The 19,387-nt window shown below is 39.3% G+C and overlaps 2 protein-coding genes across 2 annotated transcripts in view; both read right to left on the reverse strand.

Moving 5' to 3' along the window:
* Positions 1-2,827, reverse strand: part of SMS (spermine synthase) — an 86,811-nt gene extending 83,984 nt beyond the window's left edge. The window contains exon 1 of the mRNA XM_037046231.1: positions 2,650-2,827. The gene's annotated coding sequence lies outside the window, so the exon portion shown is untranslated. The remainder of the gene's footprint in view (positions 1-2,649) is intronic.
* Positions 2,828-15,134: 12,307 nt separating this feature from the next.
* The window catches only part of MBTPS2 (membrane bound transcription factor peptidase, site 2), a 46,829-nt gene continuing 42,576 nt past the window's right edge, over positions 15,135-19,387 (reverse strand). The window contains exons 10-11 of the mRNA XM_037046234.1: positions 19,056-19,131; positions 15,135-17,589 (exon numbers count right to left, since the gene is read on the reverse strand). Coding sequence (XP_036902129.1) covers positions 17,367-17,589; positions 19,056-19,131 — 299 coding nt within the window. The 3' untranslated portion in view covers positions 15,135-17,366. The remainder of the gene's footprint in view (positions 17,590-19,055; positions 19,132-19,387) is intronic.

Here is a 19,387-nt window from a genome sequence, read left to right on the forward strand (position 1 = left end):
TTGTAACAGCCTCAGGGACTGCAGAATAATCTTCCTTAGAGATCTTTAAATTTCCTTCTCTGTGTTCCAAGTCAGACTTTCAAAGACGTAAGAAAGGTTTGCCAACTCTAAATTAAAAAGTAGATATTGAAATTACAAATAACGGAAAGGTTAACACAGACATGGTTTTCTTTACCTTCTATCTTAGATTTGGATGGTGACTTTCTTTCCGAGTGAAATGTTTTGACATTCTCTCCATAAGCAAGGTAAGTGGCTATTCTACAAACAGGAAAGTATTGAGGCACAAAAAAGTTTCTGAAGTGACTTTCTTATAGCCATATAATTTATACTGAACTCACATCTACAGCCCAAAATAGTTCTTGGGAAGAACTATTTGCAATGTTAGTAAAGTTCAGACTCACCCATGGGGTAGGAACAAATTTTCCTCTACCCTTTTAGTTTCTTCGGGCTGATCTAAACATCAAATATACATGAAACAGATTAGCAAGAGAAAATTACCAAATTTAACTACATATGCACATAGAGGGAACCCCACATACATGACAGATTCAGAGATAGAAAGGGAAAATGAGGTATATATGACATTCTGTGCTAAGGATGAAGTCAAGTGTATGCACGCTTCAAAGGGGAGGAGGGTAATTATCAGGATGATAAGACTAGATGTTCGGTAATTAAAAGTTTGCCCTACTCTACAGATAGGTCATAAAAAGTTATTTCTGATGGCAATGCTTATTATGGGTAAGGGCTCAATGAAAAATCTTTTTAAAAAGATTGTGTTTGTTTTTAGAAGGAGGGGAAGGGCCGGGAAGAGAGAGGGAGACAAACATCAATCAGTTGCCTCATAGGGGACCAAATCTGCAACCCAGGCATATGCCGACTGGGAATCGAACTGGCGACCCTTTGCTTTGTGGGACGGCATTCAATCAACTGAGATACACAGGTCAAGGCCCAATTTAAATTCTTTAAGGGAGAGGTAAAAGTTTCTCTTGAGCCCAGATGGTCTCCATTCCCTTCAGATCAAACAAATTCACATGTCACAGTGATACATGTTGGAGAGGCATGTTGTGAAGCCCTTCACCTCCAGACAGACCAGATAAACAACAATTTTTTTAAAGAGAGAGTTCCGGGAAAGAAGGCTCCATTTAAGTTCTATCTTTGCATGAAAGAAAATATTATAAGAAGGAAGAAAGGATAGAAAGGATAGAAATTCCTTCCTGTCAAAAGAAGGAATTTCTACTACAAAACAATACACACAACCTAGACTTCAGCCTAATATTTTGCAGTTTATAAGAATCAGGGTTTTCCCTGAGAAACTGTTCAGATGACTTTAAAATGATAATGATATATTATTTCCTTCTCATGAATTCTAATGAACAAAGAACCAGTTTGTGTTATATTTTAAATATTGAGATGCTTGGTGTAGAGCAGTTTTTCAACTCTGGCACTATTAACATTAAAAAATGATCCCATTTTTATGGGATCATTCTTTGTTCTGGGGGGCTGTCCCGTGCACTGTGGGATGCCTAGGAGCATTCTTGGCCTCTAGTTATTAAATGTCAGTGGCAACCCACCCTCTCCCCTGTTGTGACAGTCACAAGTATCTCCAGACATTGCCAGATGTCCCCTGGGGACACAATCATCCCAGTTGAGAACCACTGGTGTGGTTCACATGATATGTTTAATAGTATTTAATAAGCTCTGGTTATGGCCAAATGAGTAACAGATGGGAAACATGGAGCGCTTGGGCACTAACATCCTTTAACAGATACTGTCATATTAATTTCATTTTCCAATAAAATTATAACATTTTGAGAAAAGTGCCTTATCTTAGCAAATAAATTGGAAAGTAAAATGGACAATGGCTAAGTGTAGTGTTCCAAATCTCTAAACCAAATAAATGTGAGTTCCACATAAATTACAGTAAATCTAAATGTTTAATGAAGATAGTGTTTTTAGCAAAATGGACCTGTTCATTGTGTAGTTTCCTATGAATAACTGTATTTTATTGCCAAATGGACTTTTCTGTTTTATTAAGTAAAAAATAAGGCCAGATATCTGGGTTTTCTAAGGAATTACAGGAAACAATTTCAAAGCTACATTGCTTATGAATTCTACTTTCAATCTGGAAGATTCATGTGGCATTTCAAATAGGACGATTTAAGACCCTCATTAAAATCAGAATAAATGCCACATTTGAATAAGAATCCTTAAGGAAAACCTTGACTAATAAAGATGGGTATTCTTGTCGTTGCCCTTAACATTGAAGCCAGTTGTTTTTGGATTGCATTCTAATAACTGCATCAATAAATTTAGCCAATTTCCCCCCAATATCCATCTTCACTGTTGTAGCATGTTTTTCTTTGTATATGACAAATAACTCTTCCAAATCCTGCAATACCCGAGGCACTGCTGGGGTAACCCGGGGGGGCTCTGTCCTTGGAGCTTCTGCTTATTCCAACGTTATAAGGGTTTTCCCATATGCTTATGCTCAGTCACATGCCCTCCCAATATCTGAGGGAAATTTAGTGAGCATTTGGCATAAAATAGTTTTCTTTTGGGCTGTGTTTTAAAATCTCCTTAGGTCAGTTAAGATGCTTTCAGCTGTGAAAAACAATACCCAACTGAAAACAGGGAGTTATATGGTCTTACCTAACGAAGAAGTTGAGAGGCAGGCAGTCACACCAGGCTAACCAGTGTTATCGGTGAGCAGTGTGCTCTTTCCATCCTTCTGTGTTGCCAGCCTCAGCACACTCACTTTTGTCTACTGCTGAATGGCTGCAATAAGGCCTCCACAGCTACCATAGTTTAAGAAATGGCAGGAAGAAGAGATGGGAAAGAAAGTTCTTGAATAGGTTGCTTTCATCGGGGTGGAAAAATCTTTCTAGAAGAAACCTCTAGAAAGAGCGCTGCTGAAAGGCTCATTGACCAGGCCTGGGCACATGGCCAGCATTACCTGCAAAGGAGAGTGGGAGAGAGAGTGTCTGGCATTTTCAGCCCCTTTTATGGGGAGCAGACCCTGCCAGAAAGGAAGAGAGAGGAATGGCTTTTGCGTAAGCAACCAAAAGTGTATGCCAAGTCATATTTTAGGAGAATGCTTCTCAGTCTAAAAACCTGTGATATTACAAACTTTCTAAGAGCATTCTAAATAGCTGCCTCTTCCCTATTTCCTGGTTTGATTTGAAAATTTAAAAAGGGCTCAAGAAACCCAATTCAGTCAGAGAAATATTTTATACTACATAAAACAACCACAAGTAGGTTAAGCTTATAAGTAGGTTGCTAAAATAGAAGCCAGCTTGATTTCCCGTTACTAAGGGCAATCTTTGGAAATTCAGCGTGTTGCTCTATCTCCACAGGGCAACGTTAAAAAAGATGTCCCAGTAGTATTTTTGCAGACAACGTAAGAGAAATCATTTAGTATGTGCAACAACTTGTCTTTTCAGGTTGCATCCAGTTATTTCATACGATCACTTTCCAAAGTGTGTTAGTGTAACTGACCAAACTAGGGCTCGACAACGTGCCACCTTGACACATGACCCAACAATTAATGTTGAAGGAAACAGGTTTCTATTAACAGGGTTCCAACCTCAGGGTAGGGGGCTGGGAGCACTGGGCATCGTCCATGTGGTGACTTGATTGATGCATGATCCAACAGTTTGTGTTGAAACAGATTTTTATTAACAGGGTCTCGACCTTGGGGTGGGTTGGGGGGTGGCCGAGAGCATTCCTGCTCAGAGCCCTGTTCTCCCATGAGACCCAGCACTTCCCTTGCTCCCCACCAGGCTATAAACCAAAACTGTGCCCAGAAGTTCCCTGTGTCCTTATCTGTTCTTAACCTGGCTGTGCAAACAGGGCTCCATCCCCTCTGGAAGGTGCTCCTTTGGGTCTCAGAGTTGCCATCCCCTCGCAGCAGCTCTTTCCTTCGGGATCTGGGGTGCGCTGTTCTCAGCCTCCGTGCAGTGGTTCAGGGAAACATGTGCCGTGTTACACTGGGTCATGGTGCAGTCCAGGGAGGCACAGTCCCAAGAGAGTGACTTCTCTGAATGTCCTTCAGAAAAGCAAGAGCCCGCAGATCAGCATTCCCAGTCCCAGTTCAGCTCCAAGCACCTCCCACGAATCTGTGCTTGGTGAGGCAGGTCCCTGCACAGCTCCATTAGCTGTCACCTTACACTCTTTCAGACCGCATGGCATCTCCTTATACACTAGACCTCATGGTGGACCGCACCCTGTCCTATACCCTTCAGCCCTAGTGGATACTTCTCCTGGTGGACTCTCTCTTCTCTTTCAGCCTGTCCTCATTTTTTTAAAATTTATTTTATTTTTTTTTATTTTTAGAGAGGGGAAGGAGAAAGAGAGGGAGAGAAACATCAATGTGTGGTTGCTTCTCACATGGCCCCTACTGGGGACAGGGTCACAACCCAGGCATGTGCCCTGACTGGGAATTGAACCATGACCCTTTGGTTCGCAGCCCACGCTCAATCCACTGAGCTACGCCAGCCAAGGCTCAGCCTGTTCTCATTTTAAATACTTGTCCCAGAACTTCCTATGTGACCTTGTATCTGGCCCCTCCTATGATGAGCTACTTTTGCCTGTTTCCCCATCTTTTACCTTCTTTCAGCTGCCATCATCAGTCAGGGCAGAAGTTCCCCACGATACAAGGGTATTCGGCTCCCGTGGCTATGTCACAAGTCACTATATGCTCTTGAAGTTTTACACACCTTCTGCCCTGGGTGGCAGCTTTCTCCCTTCAAAAAAAAGGGCACAGCTATTAAGTTGCCATTGCTACGCAAAGTATCTTAAACGCTGTGTCATCCACTTTCCCCATCCTCCAACTGAAGGTTTGGGGATTTTCTATTTTCAGGGGACCCCCCCCCACTCTGCACTGTTACATTAGAGGTCGTGGCTCAAACACTTGGGTGAATCCCTCGAGTGGCATCTAGAAGAGATGCCCTCGTTTGACTGAAGTAGACTTAGGTCAGTTGAGGCATAGCCTTTCTTCTTGGGAGAAGTGACCTCTGCTTTTTGGGCACTCATTGAGTGTTTTGCTTCAGAAATGGGGCCCACGGCATGTAGTGCAGCAGATCTTACCAAAGAGAGGACCACCTTTGAGTTTCCTGGGGCTGCTCCTGACTTGGCCACACTCCCTGCTGGCCTCCAAAGCCAGGTTTGCACTTGAAGCTCCCCTGCCTCATAGAGGTGGAAGGCGTGGACATGCTAGTGAGAATAAGTTCAAGGCTTCACCTTCTGAAGTCAAAATGGGCAGCAGAGCTAAAATCTGGACCCCAGATATTTCTTGTTCCATTTGTCCTATTTTTATCCTTTAAGGTCTGCACGAATTCTGTAGTAATCAAATAGAGCATGACGAGGCACATCCACTTCCAGTGCACTCAGACGACACCAAAGATTGATGACCAATCATCTGAAAAGTTCATTCTTACTGTAATGAGATGAGTCACTTCTAGTTTTCTCAGGGGAAGACAAGAATCCCTAAACTCTCACTAAAAGGTAAGACCTTTTTCTCTCAAACAAAAACACTGCATACTCATTTTTTACAGGAGTGGGGAGCTAACTCTACATTGCCTAAAATTTTGCAACCTGCGGAAACTTGTGTCTGGCTCCCGTTACAATAGTATGAAGAACAAGGATGCTCACCCATCTCCTGGTCTCTAATAGCTGAGAACAGGAGTGAAATTGGAATGTACAAACATAAGGAGGGATCCTTTTCTACTTTGGAGTGGCCCGCACCCATCCACAAAAGAGCTCATTGAGTACTGTTAGGAACTAGACATTTTTGAGGGTGGCCACACCAAGAGTAAGCACAGGGTGTGGCCCTCAAAAAGCTTATAAACCAGGAAAGGAAATAGAGCACATGAGGTCAGAGTTGAATTTCATGGGCACAAATGTTTTTTTAAAACTTGAGTAGGCACATGCTACACGGATACACCTTGAAAACACTGTGCTAAGACAGTACAAAAGGACAAAAACTGTGTGCTTCCACTTATATGAGGCTGCTAGAGTATAGTCCAACTCAGAAAGTAAAATGACCGCTGCCAGAAGCTGCGGGTGTGAGGGAAAGGGGGGTTACTGTTTAACGGGCATGAAGTTTTAAGTTCTGCGAGATGGAGTTCTGGAAATGGATGGTAGTGAAGGTAGCACAATGTGAATGTGCTCAGCACCACTAGACCATACATTGAAATCGGCTGAAATGGTAAATTTTGTTTCGTGTAGTTTGCTACACTTAAAAAAACAAACTTGAGGAAAAATATCAAATTATGGTGTTAGATAAAGAACATAAGACATGGGCTTAAAAAAAAACCCACAAGTTCTTATCCTTGCATTTGTCCTGACCTAGGTGTTAGAGGAAAATAGGAAAAATATTTGAAGCAAAAAATGTGGTAAAATATTTAATAACATAAATAACATAGCCCCCCAGCCCCCATGAGCCAGGTAATCTACATTCGGAATATAAGATGAAATCTCTTTCCGTTCCAAATTGAGGGACGGGAGAGTGCACCTTATAGCCCCCAAAATACAGTAAATGTCCTAACCTAAAAGGCAGAGAAAATGATTAATTTTAAGGTTGACAGAATTAAGAGGTAATATATGAAAAATCAAATTAGCTAAATGTATGGTGCAATACAGAACAAGTTGTTATCATGGGAGTGATGAGAAGTGTCCATTGTAAAATGAACATGCAAATACATTAGGGAGTAACATTTATTGAGTGCCTACTATGTGCTTCTCTCAATTTATATAGCAAAGGTTTCAGGGTATTATCCCTGCAAAGATGAAATTGAGACAGATATAATTTGCTTAAACCCTTAAAAAAGCAGCTGTCTTTCAAATACCTCATTCTTTTCCCTCACAGGAAGCTGTGAAATAGTGTTGAAACTGAAAGTAGAATAGGAAATAAAACAGTACACATGATCAATAAATGTAGCTGTTTTTTTAAAAAAATCATTTATTTTACAATTATTTGAAATAGAAGTTTCAAGAGTACAAAGAACTCCATCCAGATCCAACAGTTGTTAAATTTGCCGTATTTGCTTTATTTTCTCCCTCCCTCCCTCCCTCCCCCCCCTCCCCCCCCTCTGCCCCTCTCTAAACCATCCAAGTTTCAAAGATCATGCGCCTTTCTTTACTCTGCCAGAGAGAAAACAACTTTTCCTCTGCCCTCCTTGGGTTAATGATTTGGGACCTGCAAATTAAACTGACAAAAGGCAGATCAGCAAGGGAAAAAGCAAATTACACACTGAGCACAGAAGTTCAGAAAGAGATGTGACTCAAGAAGTCCTTTAGAATTTGGGGCTTATCCAGCATCTAAATTGGGGATAGGGAGACATATGGGGTACTTCTAGAACAAATGATTTCTGAGAGGACTGGAAAGAAAGGGAACTTATGGAAAACATACAACTTTTCGGAAAGTGGGTCCTTGAAATAGGCAGGTGGGAGATAGGTTTTCTTAATTCTCTGAAGCTTCCTTCTGTTTCTTCTTCCTTGTACTTTTTTTTCTTTTTACCTAAATGCTGGTGTTCCTCAGAACTCTATCCTAGGATACTTTCTCTTTCCTTTTCATTGTTCTACATTCTCCCTTGACTAGCTATCCACTCCCACGGGTTCAAGTACACAGTTGGGGTGCATCAGCTCACACAATACACGGTATTACCAACTAATTTCTCCTAAGTTCCAGACCTATACACCTAATGGCCCACTTGAAGTCCTCCCGGGCATTCAAACTTAAGAGTTCCAAATTGAACTGCTCCTTTTCTGATATCCCATTAATGGCACTGCCATCATTTCATTGTTCAAGCAGAGACCTGAAGTCTTCTTGACTCCTTCGTGAATCTAAATGACATGTAACCCATCAAGAACAGTGGGTTCTACTTCTGAGTTTTTCCTCTACTCTCTTTCGATCTCTACGGTCACTGTCCTATTCAATATCACCAACATCTCTTGCCAAGAGAACTGAAAGTATTGTAACCAAGTTCATCGCCTCCGGACTCGCTTCTCTCTAATCCACCGTTTATCCTCCATCAAGATGATCTACCCAAAATGCAAAACAGATTGTAGCCCTCTCTTGCGGGAAAGTGTCAATGACTTATTTGTGATTTGGCTGAAGTCCACACTCCCTTTAACATATTCCTAAGACCTGGCCTCTGCTAACCTTCATCTTTTGCCATCCTGGGCCTGCAACACTTAATAGTATTCAGTATATATTCATTGTTTAAAAAATAAATGCTTTTTAAAAAATACAAAAGAGAAAAACTATCTTACTTCTGTGTCCTCAGAGCCCAGAATATAGTAGGCGTGCGACAAATATTTCTTAAAAAATATAATAGAGGAGTGGATAAAAAAAGCTTCACACGGCAGGAAAAAAAACCCCCCAAACTCTTACCTTTTGTGACAGCATGGATCGACATGGAGGCTATTACACTAAGTAAAATAGGTCAGGTGGTGAGACAAATACCATCTGATCTCACTTATATGTGGAATTTATTGAACAAAATAAACTAACAAGCAAAATAGAATCAGAGGTATAGAAACATGGAACAGTTATAAGAGGGGAGGAGAGAGGGGAGACTAGATGTAAAGGTGAAAGGATTAGTCAGAACATATCTGCTGCGAACCACACGATCGAGGTTCGATTCCCAGTCAGGGCACATGCCTGGGTTGCAGGCCAGTTCCCAGCAGGGGACTAGCGAGAGGCAACCGTACATTGATATTTCTCTCCTTCCTTTCTTCTCTAAAGATAAATAAATAAAATCTTTAAAAAAAAGGAACATATCTGCATGACTGATGTACATAAACTGACTGACAGTGAGAGTGGGGGTGGGTGGGTGGAGGGCAGCAAAGTGGGGGGAAATTGGGGCAATTGTAATGGCATAAAAATAAAATATTAAGACAAGAAATATATTTATCAGTTCCAGTGACTGTAGAATGGGGATGAACAAGAAAATAGAACTTCTTTAATCCAATTGGCATCTCTTACAGTAGCATATTTACAAAAGTCATACTCTAAAATTCGCCAAGTTTTAAAACCAACCACAATGATCTCAGAAAAAAAAAAGCATTTTAAATGGTGGGAGAAAAGCACACTCAACCAACTTCTTTGAAACTGCTCATTTATTATGAATAGAAAAAGCTGTTAAAATTTTACAAGAAATAAAATACAAGTTCATAGTCTCCTCATTACCTCTTATTTTTCATTTTAGATTATGAGTAAAAATTAATGCACATATTTAAACAAGCAATCATGGAATGGAATGTTCCATACTTAAATCATTATATAACTAAAACAGATGAAGATACTCACTTTAAAATCAGGATATCTATTCCAAAGACACCTTTTTCTAACCTTTAAAGACTAATATTAAACAATCCACAGAGAAAATTAAAGCTTGAAAATCTAAGAACCAAAAAGATACTTTAATTAAGAAGTTGCTAAAAGTAGTACCTACGGATAATGATATATATTAAGGATAATATCCAGATTGCTAGTCTATATTGTTTAGGAATGAAAAATACTATTTGGATAGCAATAAAAACACCTAAAAGAAGAAAAATAATTTAAGCACTCTATTCAATTTAAACACAGATATACTGTCAATTCATTGTGTTACTGAATTGGAAAAGTAAAATAACAGTTGCCTCATATAAATGATAATTTATCAAATGAGAGAAAGTTCACTTAATATCTATTCTCTCCAAAGGATGTAAATCTATGCCTTTTCCTGGCTGGTATGAAATATCATGACTGGGTTAATCATTTGGGGCTAACAAAACACAAGGTTATATCCCTACTGTGCACCAACATCAAAATACATTGCATGTAGATTAAAGATTTGAATGTTTGAAAAAATGAAATCATAAATGTATCATAAAACTGTTTGTGAATATTTATAAAATCTTGAGACTTTCAAAACATATCACCAGCTGACTGGTATGGCTCAGTGTGTCGGGCGTTGTCCCACAAACCAGAAGGTCACCAGCTTGATACCCAGTCAAGGCACACGCCTGGGTTGCAGCCCAGGTCCCCAGTTGGGAATGCACGAGAGGCAACTGATTGATATCTCTCCCTCTCTTTCTTCCTCCCTTCCCTCTAAAAAGATAAATAAAATCTTTAAAAAATACCATTTTGAAAAAAAAATCACCAAAGGCAAACATAAGGCAAAGTTTGACAGAGCATGACCATGATATATAAAAACAGAGAGATAAGAGTTATTATTTATTTATAAAGATTACACACACACACACACACACACACACACATAGAGAGAGGGGAAAGGGAAGGAGATAGAGAGGGAGAGAAACATCAATGTGTGGTTGCCTTTCATGCGCCCCTTACTGGGGACCTGGCCAGTAATCCAGGAATGTGCTCTGACTGGGAATCGAACCAGCAACCCTTTGGTTGGCAGGCCAGCAGTCAATCCACTGAGCTACACCAGCCAGGGCAGGGGTTGTTTAAATTTGGCAAATTTAACACTGCAATACCACAGTCATTAAAATAATACTAAAATATTAATAACATTGAAAATGCTTGTGATAATCGTCAAGTTTAAAAAGCAGCTACCAGTTTACCTACAATTTGCTTTAACATGTTTTCTATAATAAAAATGTATTTGTTTTCCAGTAAGAATTGTTTTCTTATAAAGGCCAAAACATCACATTATCTACAGCCTTCTGTTTCAGTTCTATACTTCCCAAGCAAACTCCTGATTACCAACCTCTTTTTCCTAGGTATTTCCGTAACAGAAAAGGAATGCCCTGAACTGGAGAAGTTAACGTTCCATAAACTGCAAAGTGTTACCTCCCACTGTAGATTTCTGATGATACACAAAGCCTAGAAAGAAAATGAGAAGCTATTAGAGATTGAAACAAAATGGTTGAAAGGGAAGAAAATAATGCTAGGAATAAAGTCTGAAAGTCGGGGATCTCTAAAAGAAGCTATGGTATAGACAAATATGTTTGGAAACCCTTTGTAAAATTGTGAGTCCTGGACAATGAAGAGTAGAATGAAGATGATTATTACTACAGTGAAGTATGGGCGAAGGATGCTGATAGAAAAAAAAATCTACAAAAGAATACATTAAAAAAGTTTAGTTTCTTTTCTAACTAAAAAATGCAAATTAAAATAAACATGTTAAAAACCTTATTTTAAGGTATGGGAAGCCAAGGCGGCATACCAAAAGGAGGCAAGATCTAACACCAGTGTAGACTGGCATGTCAGGGCAAATTTGTCATAATTCTGCATTATGAAAATAAGTAACTTAAGTATATAATAACTGGAGCATTCCAGGTACCATATGAACTTGATTACACAGAAAAACAAATCTGAAAAGCAGTGACTTCAGTACATAATAATTAGAGCATTCCAGGCATCATATGAAGAACTTGCTTACTCTACATACACAAAAAAATAAACCTGAATTTCCTGCCTCCCACCATTTACTGGGTGGGCAAAAAGTAGGTTTATAGTTGTGAGTATGCATGACACTTTATTCTTGCATTATTAATTATTGTATTATTTTACATACAAACAAATATAAACCTACTCTTGCCCCACCCGTAGTCTACAATTAAAGATTTAATTGTGAAGGTACAATTCTAAAGCAAATAGAAACAAAGCATATACTATTATTATGATTTCGGGACAGGGTAGGACTTTTTTACTAAGACTCACAAAACCCAAAGAATCAAGAAAGAAACGGATTGGACTACATCAAACTAAATATCCTTATTCAACAAAGGACCTCATAAAAAATACAATTTGTAGATGGGAGATGGACTTGAAAAATGACTTGCAACATTTAAAATGGACAAGAGGTAGATATTGAGAACAAGGGTTGTTCTGTAAACAATTAATTAGTAAATATTTTAGGTTTTGCGGACTGTATGTTCTCTGTCGCCACTGCTCACTCTGCCATTGTAGAATGAAAGCAGTCACAGACAGCACATAGATCAGGGGTGTCAAACCCATTTTCAGCGGGGGGCCACGTCAGCCTCGCGGTTGCCTTCAAAGGGCCATATGTAACTTAAGGACTATAGAAATGTAACTGCTCCTTAACAGTTAAGCCAGAGCTCAGGGCTGCCACCAAGCAGAAACAAATTACCAGGCAGATAAAACAAGGTGGAGGGCCAGATTCGGCCCGCAGGCCTTGTGTTTGCCATCTGTGACATAGATGAATGGATGTGCCTGTGTTCCAATAAAACCTTCTTTGCAAAAATAGGTGGTGAGCAGGATTTGGCCTGCAGACTGTAGTCTGTCAACCCCTAATGTAGAATATACAAGAAATTCCTATGAATCAATAAGAACAATTTGGAACACTCAATGGAAAACCAGGGCAAAGGTATCAATGAGCAATTGGCAGGATAAAAGACCCAAATGGCTACACAAGTATATGGATGTGCAACTTGATTAATATTCTGAGAAATGCAAATTAAAAGGAAATTCCAGTTTTCACCACATGGATCTGTCAGGACATGAAAGTCAGATAACTAAGTGGAGGTAAGGGTGCAGGAAAACACGGCACCCTCATGCCTTGCCGATGAGTGTCTGTTAGAGCCATTCTGGAGTCTACGGCCATACCACCCCGAACGAGCCCCATCTCATCAGAGAGCCATTCTGGAGAGCCATCTGGAAGTGCTAAGTGAAATGAGGTATGTCATCCCGTACTCCAAACACAGGAGAGCTCTTTGATAAAGGGCAGCAGGCAACCTCAGAGCAAAACACAGCACTTTTTTTTATTTTGTAACTGGAGACAAGCTCCTTTAGCTTAATTTTCTCATTTCAATAATAAAAACACCATCAAGGACTGTCACTAGTTTATAAACCAAATGTTATACACTACTTTCTACCAATGTGTTTTAGACATGAAGACAATCTTAATACTCTTAGTATCTAATGCTTTTACAACTTAGAGTTTGATATCTTTAAGAGACCTGGCTTTAAGGAGCCTGGTTAATGGTATGCAAAATTCACAGGAAATAAAGTGAGACTTCAATTGTACAGGACGGACAGCCAATTACAGGGCTCTACTCTTAGATCCTTCCGCGTTTTCCCTCCTCTACAGTGGCAGAAACCCTGATAAGCAGGGACAATTGCTGACTATCCATCAATCTTTAGCTAAATAAAATTAAGGTATAAGAGTGTTTTTCTGTCTACTTAATGGGAAATTAAATTACACAAACAATATAATTTGCTTGGCAATTAGAACTGCAACTTCCGTCAGCCATTCTTTTCTGCCTCCAGACTGAGTATAATCTGTTGTAGCATTAAGTTCTGAAATAAAGGCATTCTTTTTAGAATTCATTTGCCACGGTCTGATAAAATATACAATGGATTATTCAAATTCGTGTGGCCTAAACACAGTTAAGAGTAGTTTGCAAATGCACGGATTAAAAAGGCTTGTTGTCTCAAAGACAGTATATCACATTATTTTACCTTAAAGGTAAACTTGTTATTCCACTTTATTCCAATCTTTAAAACCACTTTAGAGTTGAAATAGCTGTGACATCACGGAAATGTTTTTCTTCCCCATCCCTTATCACATGTTCATTTAAAGTTTTGATTATATGAAAGCCTATGTATACTACTGCTTGATGAGTCATTAAAGGAAAAATGGTTTACATTGAACTGTACACTTTAAACAGGTGAACATTATGGTATTTAGTTCTATCTCAATAAAGCTGCTAATTAAAAAAAGGTGATTTAGAGCCCTGGCTGGTGTAGCTCAGTGGATTGAGTGCGGGCCTGCGAACCACACGATCACGGTTCGATTCCCAGTCAGGGCACATGCCTGGGTTGCAGGCCAGTTCCCAGCAGGGGACTCACAAGAGGCAACCATCCATTGATATTTCTCTCCCTCTCTCCTTCCCTTCCCCTCTAAAGATAAACAAATAAAATCTTTTTTAAAAAAAGGTGATTTAGATAGTCACCTAGTCTCATGGCTCTTAACTGTAGTGCAGTGGGATCAGAGGCAAGGAGGAGCGCAGTGAGGGTAGCCAACCAGGACCTGGGCTACATTTCCAGCCTATTTTATCTGGCCCTTAGTGACCTAGAAAGAGAATGTGTGCATGTGTGCACATGTGCTTATGGGAGACAGGTATACTCTGTGAACAAGGGAGGAAGCACTAGGGCAAAAGGTCAAGAAGAACCAAATGTTACCACTGAAACACTTTTCTTTCACCAATTCCTATAAACATAGACTTAAAGATTTCTGGCCCTGGCTGGTTTGCTCAGTGGATTGAGTGGCGGCCTTCAAACCAAAGGGTTGTCAGTTTGATTCCGGGTCGGGGCACATGCCTGGTTTGCAGGCCAAGTCCCCAGCCGGGAGCTCGAGAGGCAACTACACATTGATGTTTCTCTCCCTCCCCCTCTCTAAAAATGAATAAATAAAATCTTAAAGACTTCTGTCAGACACTAATAAAAGGAAATGACAGCCCCTTCCCTTCATCCACAAACACGCCATTTCGAAAACAGGAGCACGAACACAGGATTTCTATTAAAGACCTCTTGCCATAGCCTGCAACAACTTTGACATATGCACTGCTTGAGTGGAAACTGAAGGCTGTTTTTAAATCAAGAATTTGAAAACAACTAAGATCATGCTTTATGTAAAAGGAATAATTTTGATAGAGAATACAAACATTTTTCAAAAAGACAACACATAGTTGATGATAAAACATAGAATGCTGGTACTCATTTATTTTTTTATTGCTATACATCAAATGCCAGCAACTCTGGTATTTTCAAGTTAAACCTTAAGAATGAATTACAGAACAGTCAAAAGATTTAGAGAAAAAAATCTCTGTGCACCATTAGTACATGGACATTCAATAAATACCATAGGACAAACCGATGACTGGGAGCCACATACCCATGACGCACATGTTTACAATTTATGGTTAGAACAGACAATGACCTACAAGAGTGATTATCAAAAGGTCGAGTTCAACTGTGTATCTTTCGAAACTGAGATGCTGAAGAGAATATATACATTCTTTATAGACTGTAGGTGATTTTTTAAAATCCTCAAAAATGTAAACAATGCAGAGCAGGAACAATGAAAATAAAATGTTGTTGAACAGAGTGACAACACAGAACGCCTTCTTCAAATTCTCAAGATACTTCTTTCCCCCCCATTTTTCTAATTGCTCAACAGAAAGCAAAGTGGGTTCTTTTCATAAAGATGATACTATTCCGGGGACACACAGACCTTCTGAATTATTTTTTATGTGAACATATATTTATAGTAAATACTTGTTTTTATAGCTTAAATAGATACATGCTTTCCTAATCCATAAATAACACTAATCGTCATCCATTCAACCACATTTATTAAGTAGTTATGATGTCTCATGCACTGTGTCGGGGATGCAAAGATGAGTATGCCACGGTCCTTGCTCCAGAAGTGCCCACAATCAAGCTGAAGAGATAACGCATAACATTTCCTTCCTTCCTCACACGATGAGGACATTTCTACACAAATGGGGCTGATCTGCTCAGTATCCTAATAGAATGGTTCCCAAATCTTGACCCTATGGAGCTAAAGAAAGATGTGTTTGGGGTTGTTTTCCACCCAGAAAAGAAAATTAATGCGAAGGATTTTCTCTACTACATTTTTCTCAGTTTTTATAAAACTGACCTGCACATATACATTTTCATTAGTAAACCGCTCAGTTCATGTAACTGAATTTATTATGCAAGTATTTCATGGTATTCCCCAAGTTCTACCTGAACAGGTCTGAACACTATCCTGCTAATACACTTTGATCCTGAATGACTGTCTGCCTCTAAATAGAACAAATGCCCTTTTCCCGGGATAAACCAATAATCTGTATGGTTTTAGTAGTGGTAATAACTGACCACCTCGTCATTCATTAATTAAAATCATACTCAATACATAATTTGTTTAAGAAGGCAGGCAAATGTGTAGTACAATCTAAAGAGTTTGTTAATTACAAATGATTAAAAAGTTTTAGTGCCTAAACAGCAACTCAGTGATCTGCAAAAGGTGAACCCCATGGAAGACTTCACTTAGTGAAGAAGTTGGCTACATGGTGTTCTTGAGTGTATGAGAGAAGCACGCACTTGTCAACCAAGAAAAGCATGCCCATACGCTTCTAAGACTGCAGTGGCCTGCTGACTTTCCACATCTCCTAGGGCTGCATCTCCCTGGGAATTATACATTGAGTTTTTCAGGCACAAAAGTTGGTTCCCAGGCTCTGGCCAATTCACGTTTACGCTCATGTATAGCCATTCTCATTGTACTACCAAGTCTTCTGTGGACCCACTGAGGTAGCTTAGGAGAAAGGTGGAAAGCCAGGACTACATGTTTTATTACCCAACACAGAGAAACATGGGGAGCTGCTGGTGAGGACAGAGCATAGCTGAGCTTAAGGTAGTTGCTTCTTGAAGACAGGAACCCAGGAGCTAGGACCCAGATAGCCCCAGCAGCAGGAGAAAATATCTACCCTGGAAGGGTTCCAAACTTCCAAGCTCTGTAGACAATGTTAACCAGGATTGCTGAGGTCCTGTGATGTGTCTTGCGATCCGCTGGAAGACCTAGCTCAGTTCTGAGGTTAAACCCTAACTGCCTCAGCCCACATGCTGCAAGTAGGAGACACTTCCTCAGCTCACTCTAAATGTCAAGGCTAAGTGCTACTTCAAGGGAACGGGAAACACAGTCTCAAAGAGGTAACTCTCGTGGGGCATAAAAATGTCTCCAAGATATTGTGGGCTCTATTTCCACTTTGTTCACTTATTTGGTATCATTTGACAAAGATTTTCCCTCTCCTGTCAGAGATTCTTTGATAGAATTTTGTTAATTTAACTGTAATTGAACCTCAATTATCAAGAGGACAAAACAATACACCATTAAGTTTTAGAATACTTTTCAAACAAGACAAAGGGCAAGAGATATAGGCCAAGAAAATGCTCACCCTACCACTTGGCCAAAGTCTGGTCTCCTTCAAATCTGGATTAATGATGCTTTTCCAAGACGTTTCCCCCAATTAATTCCACCACATTCCATTCTCCTTTAAATTACTGCAACAGGATTTGTAGTCACACAATATGGTTTAATAAGAATCTGTACTTGTTTAGAAATTGTTCCATGAGCATCTGCAGTTGTAAGTTCATGAGCATTGTAAGTTCAGTCTTTAAAACTAAAATGTAGTCAAGAACTATACCTTGCATTTCTTCTGTTTATTCCCATCAGAGTTGGGATACTCTGGATATAGAAGGAGCTTACAAGTTGTTGGCTAGAATGTAATTTTAAGGGAATACTTTATATTTCATACCAAGTAAACCATATGGTTTTCGGTATTGCATGTGGTAACTCGGAGGTTCTGTCAGATGAGCGCACATATTACCGTGCTGTGACCATCCAGAGTCCCAGGGTCACGTTGGCAGCCAAAAGCACGCTGCCACCCAGCAAGATGAAAAATCCTATCAGATCTTTCACATCATTGTCTCCAATCACTGAGGTAAGGGTAGCATCAAGGAAAGAGTTTAAAATCCATTGTCCGTCCAAAGCAAAGCAGGGCACCGCATTCACAATAGCCAGAGCTCCTGAGAGAGAAATTAGGTACCTGGTTAAAATCAATTAAGGAGCCAACAGCGAGGTCTGAGTGGAAACCACACTTCCAGGAGTCAGAAGATATTTCTGCCCACCAGTACAGGCCATTCCTTCTTAGATATCTACTATTTAAAACAAAGGACATATTATTTCAAAGTTCAAAAACCCTGACTAAAAAAAAAAAAAAAAGGCCAACCATTTATAAACTAAGGTAATCTATAATGGACTTTTAGACTCTTTTTAATTTTTTTTAAAAAAGATTTCATTTATTTATTTTTAGAGAGGGGAAGGGAGGCAGAGAGAGAGGGAGAGAAACGCCAATCTGTGGTTGCCTCTCACATACCCCCCAACCAGGGACTTGGCCTGCAACCCAGGATTGTGCCCTAGACTGGGAATTGAACTGATGACCCTTTGGTTCATAGGCTGGCACTCAATCCACTGAACCACACTAGCCAGGAAAGTCTTTTTAAGTCTTTAATGATACAACAAAGAAAGGAATGTGGAAGGAATAAGAAATAAAAGAGCCCTAACCAGTGTGGCTCAGTTGGTTGAGTGTCATCCCGCAAAGCGATGGGTTGCTGGTTCAATTCCTGCTCAGGGCACATGGCTGGGTTGCAGGTTTGTTTAGTGCCCAGTCGGGGCATGTATGAGAAGCAACTGATTCATGGTTCTCTCCATCTTCTCCCCTCTATCTAAAAATAAATAAATAAAATCTTTAAAAAGAAATAAAAGAGAATTATTTTTGATCCTTCTAAGGCATTTTGGTCCCATGACCTCTAATTTTCAGGACCAAAATGATTTTCAATCATTTATAAAGTTACAGTGTAAATATAACTCTATTTTCCTATCATCTATGATGTTATAATGCAAATGTCTGAGACAAACCTGCAATCTACAAGATACAACATTGTACATACTTTTTGGTAACTGCTCATTTGTTTTCCATTTTTTTCTTTTTCTTTTTTTTGCAAATCACTGTGGACATTTAAAAGATTTAAAAGTGGCAAAAAGAAACTCTCCAAACTGTCGTTTATTCGAATTCTACATAATTATCAGTTTTTTAAAAAAATTCATCTTATATATGCAAACATAATAATATACTAAAGAACACAAGAGATTTTGTCCTCTGAATTGTTATTTTAGTAGTGGAAACCAGTTTGCTCTCCTGTATGCATTCTTCCATTTGCTCAGCGCTTACAGGCTCAGAAGAGGCAGAATTCATCACCTCACTAGAAACTGGAGTTTTTATCCTTTCCATTTAATTCTCAATTTGTATTCTGTGTTCCTTCCCTTCCATACCCTTAATCTTCCACCTTCCTCCTTCCTGGGTACTACCTGATCTTTTTCAACTTTCAAGTCTGTCTTTTAGTTGTTAGTAATTAATTGATACTTGCAAGGTACACACGTGGTCTATTCAGGGTTAAGACTGATCCAATTCGAAATAAAACTTTTAAAACCATTTCACACCAGAAAGGATACTTGACAAATGTCTCCACAACCACAGGCAGATCTATGCTTAGAAAGTTAAAACGTGGGATAAAACTGGTGATGCTCACTAAAAAAGAAAAGGAATAGTGCATATTATTCACAGACAATAGCATTATGAATTTTACCATCCAGTCAAAAATTGGGCTAGCCAATTAAATTGGTGGAGAAAGTCCTTCCCAAACATATGTAGCAGGTTATGTATGCCCTTCATATCAAAACAACCAATTATTCTAACAACATCTAATAAAAATAGTGAAATACAGAAATTCATGTCCTAGAGTATACTTATATTTTGAGGTAAGAATAAGATAAAATTGACTATA

Source organism: Sturnira hondurensis, unplaced genomic scaffold, assembly GCF_014824575.4.
Source record: "Sturnira hondurensis isolate 20B ecotype Veracruz unplaced genomic scaffold, ASM1482457v3 Scaffold0005220, whole genome shotgun sequence".
In the NCBI taxonomy this organism is placed as follows: domain Eukaryota; kingdom Metazoa; phylum Chordata; class Mammalia; order Chiroptera; family Phyllostomidae; genus Sturnira; species Sturnira hondurensis.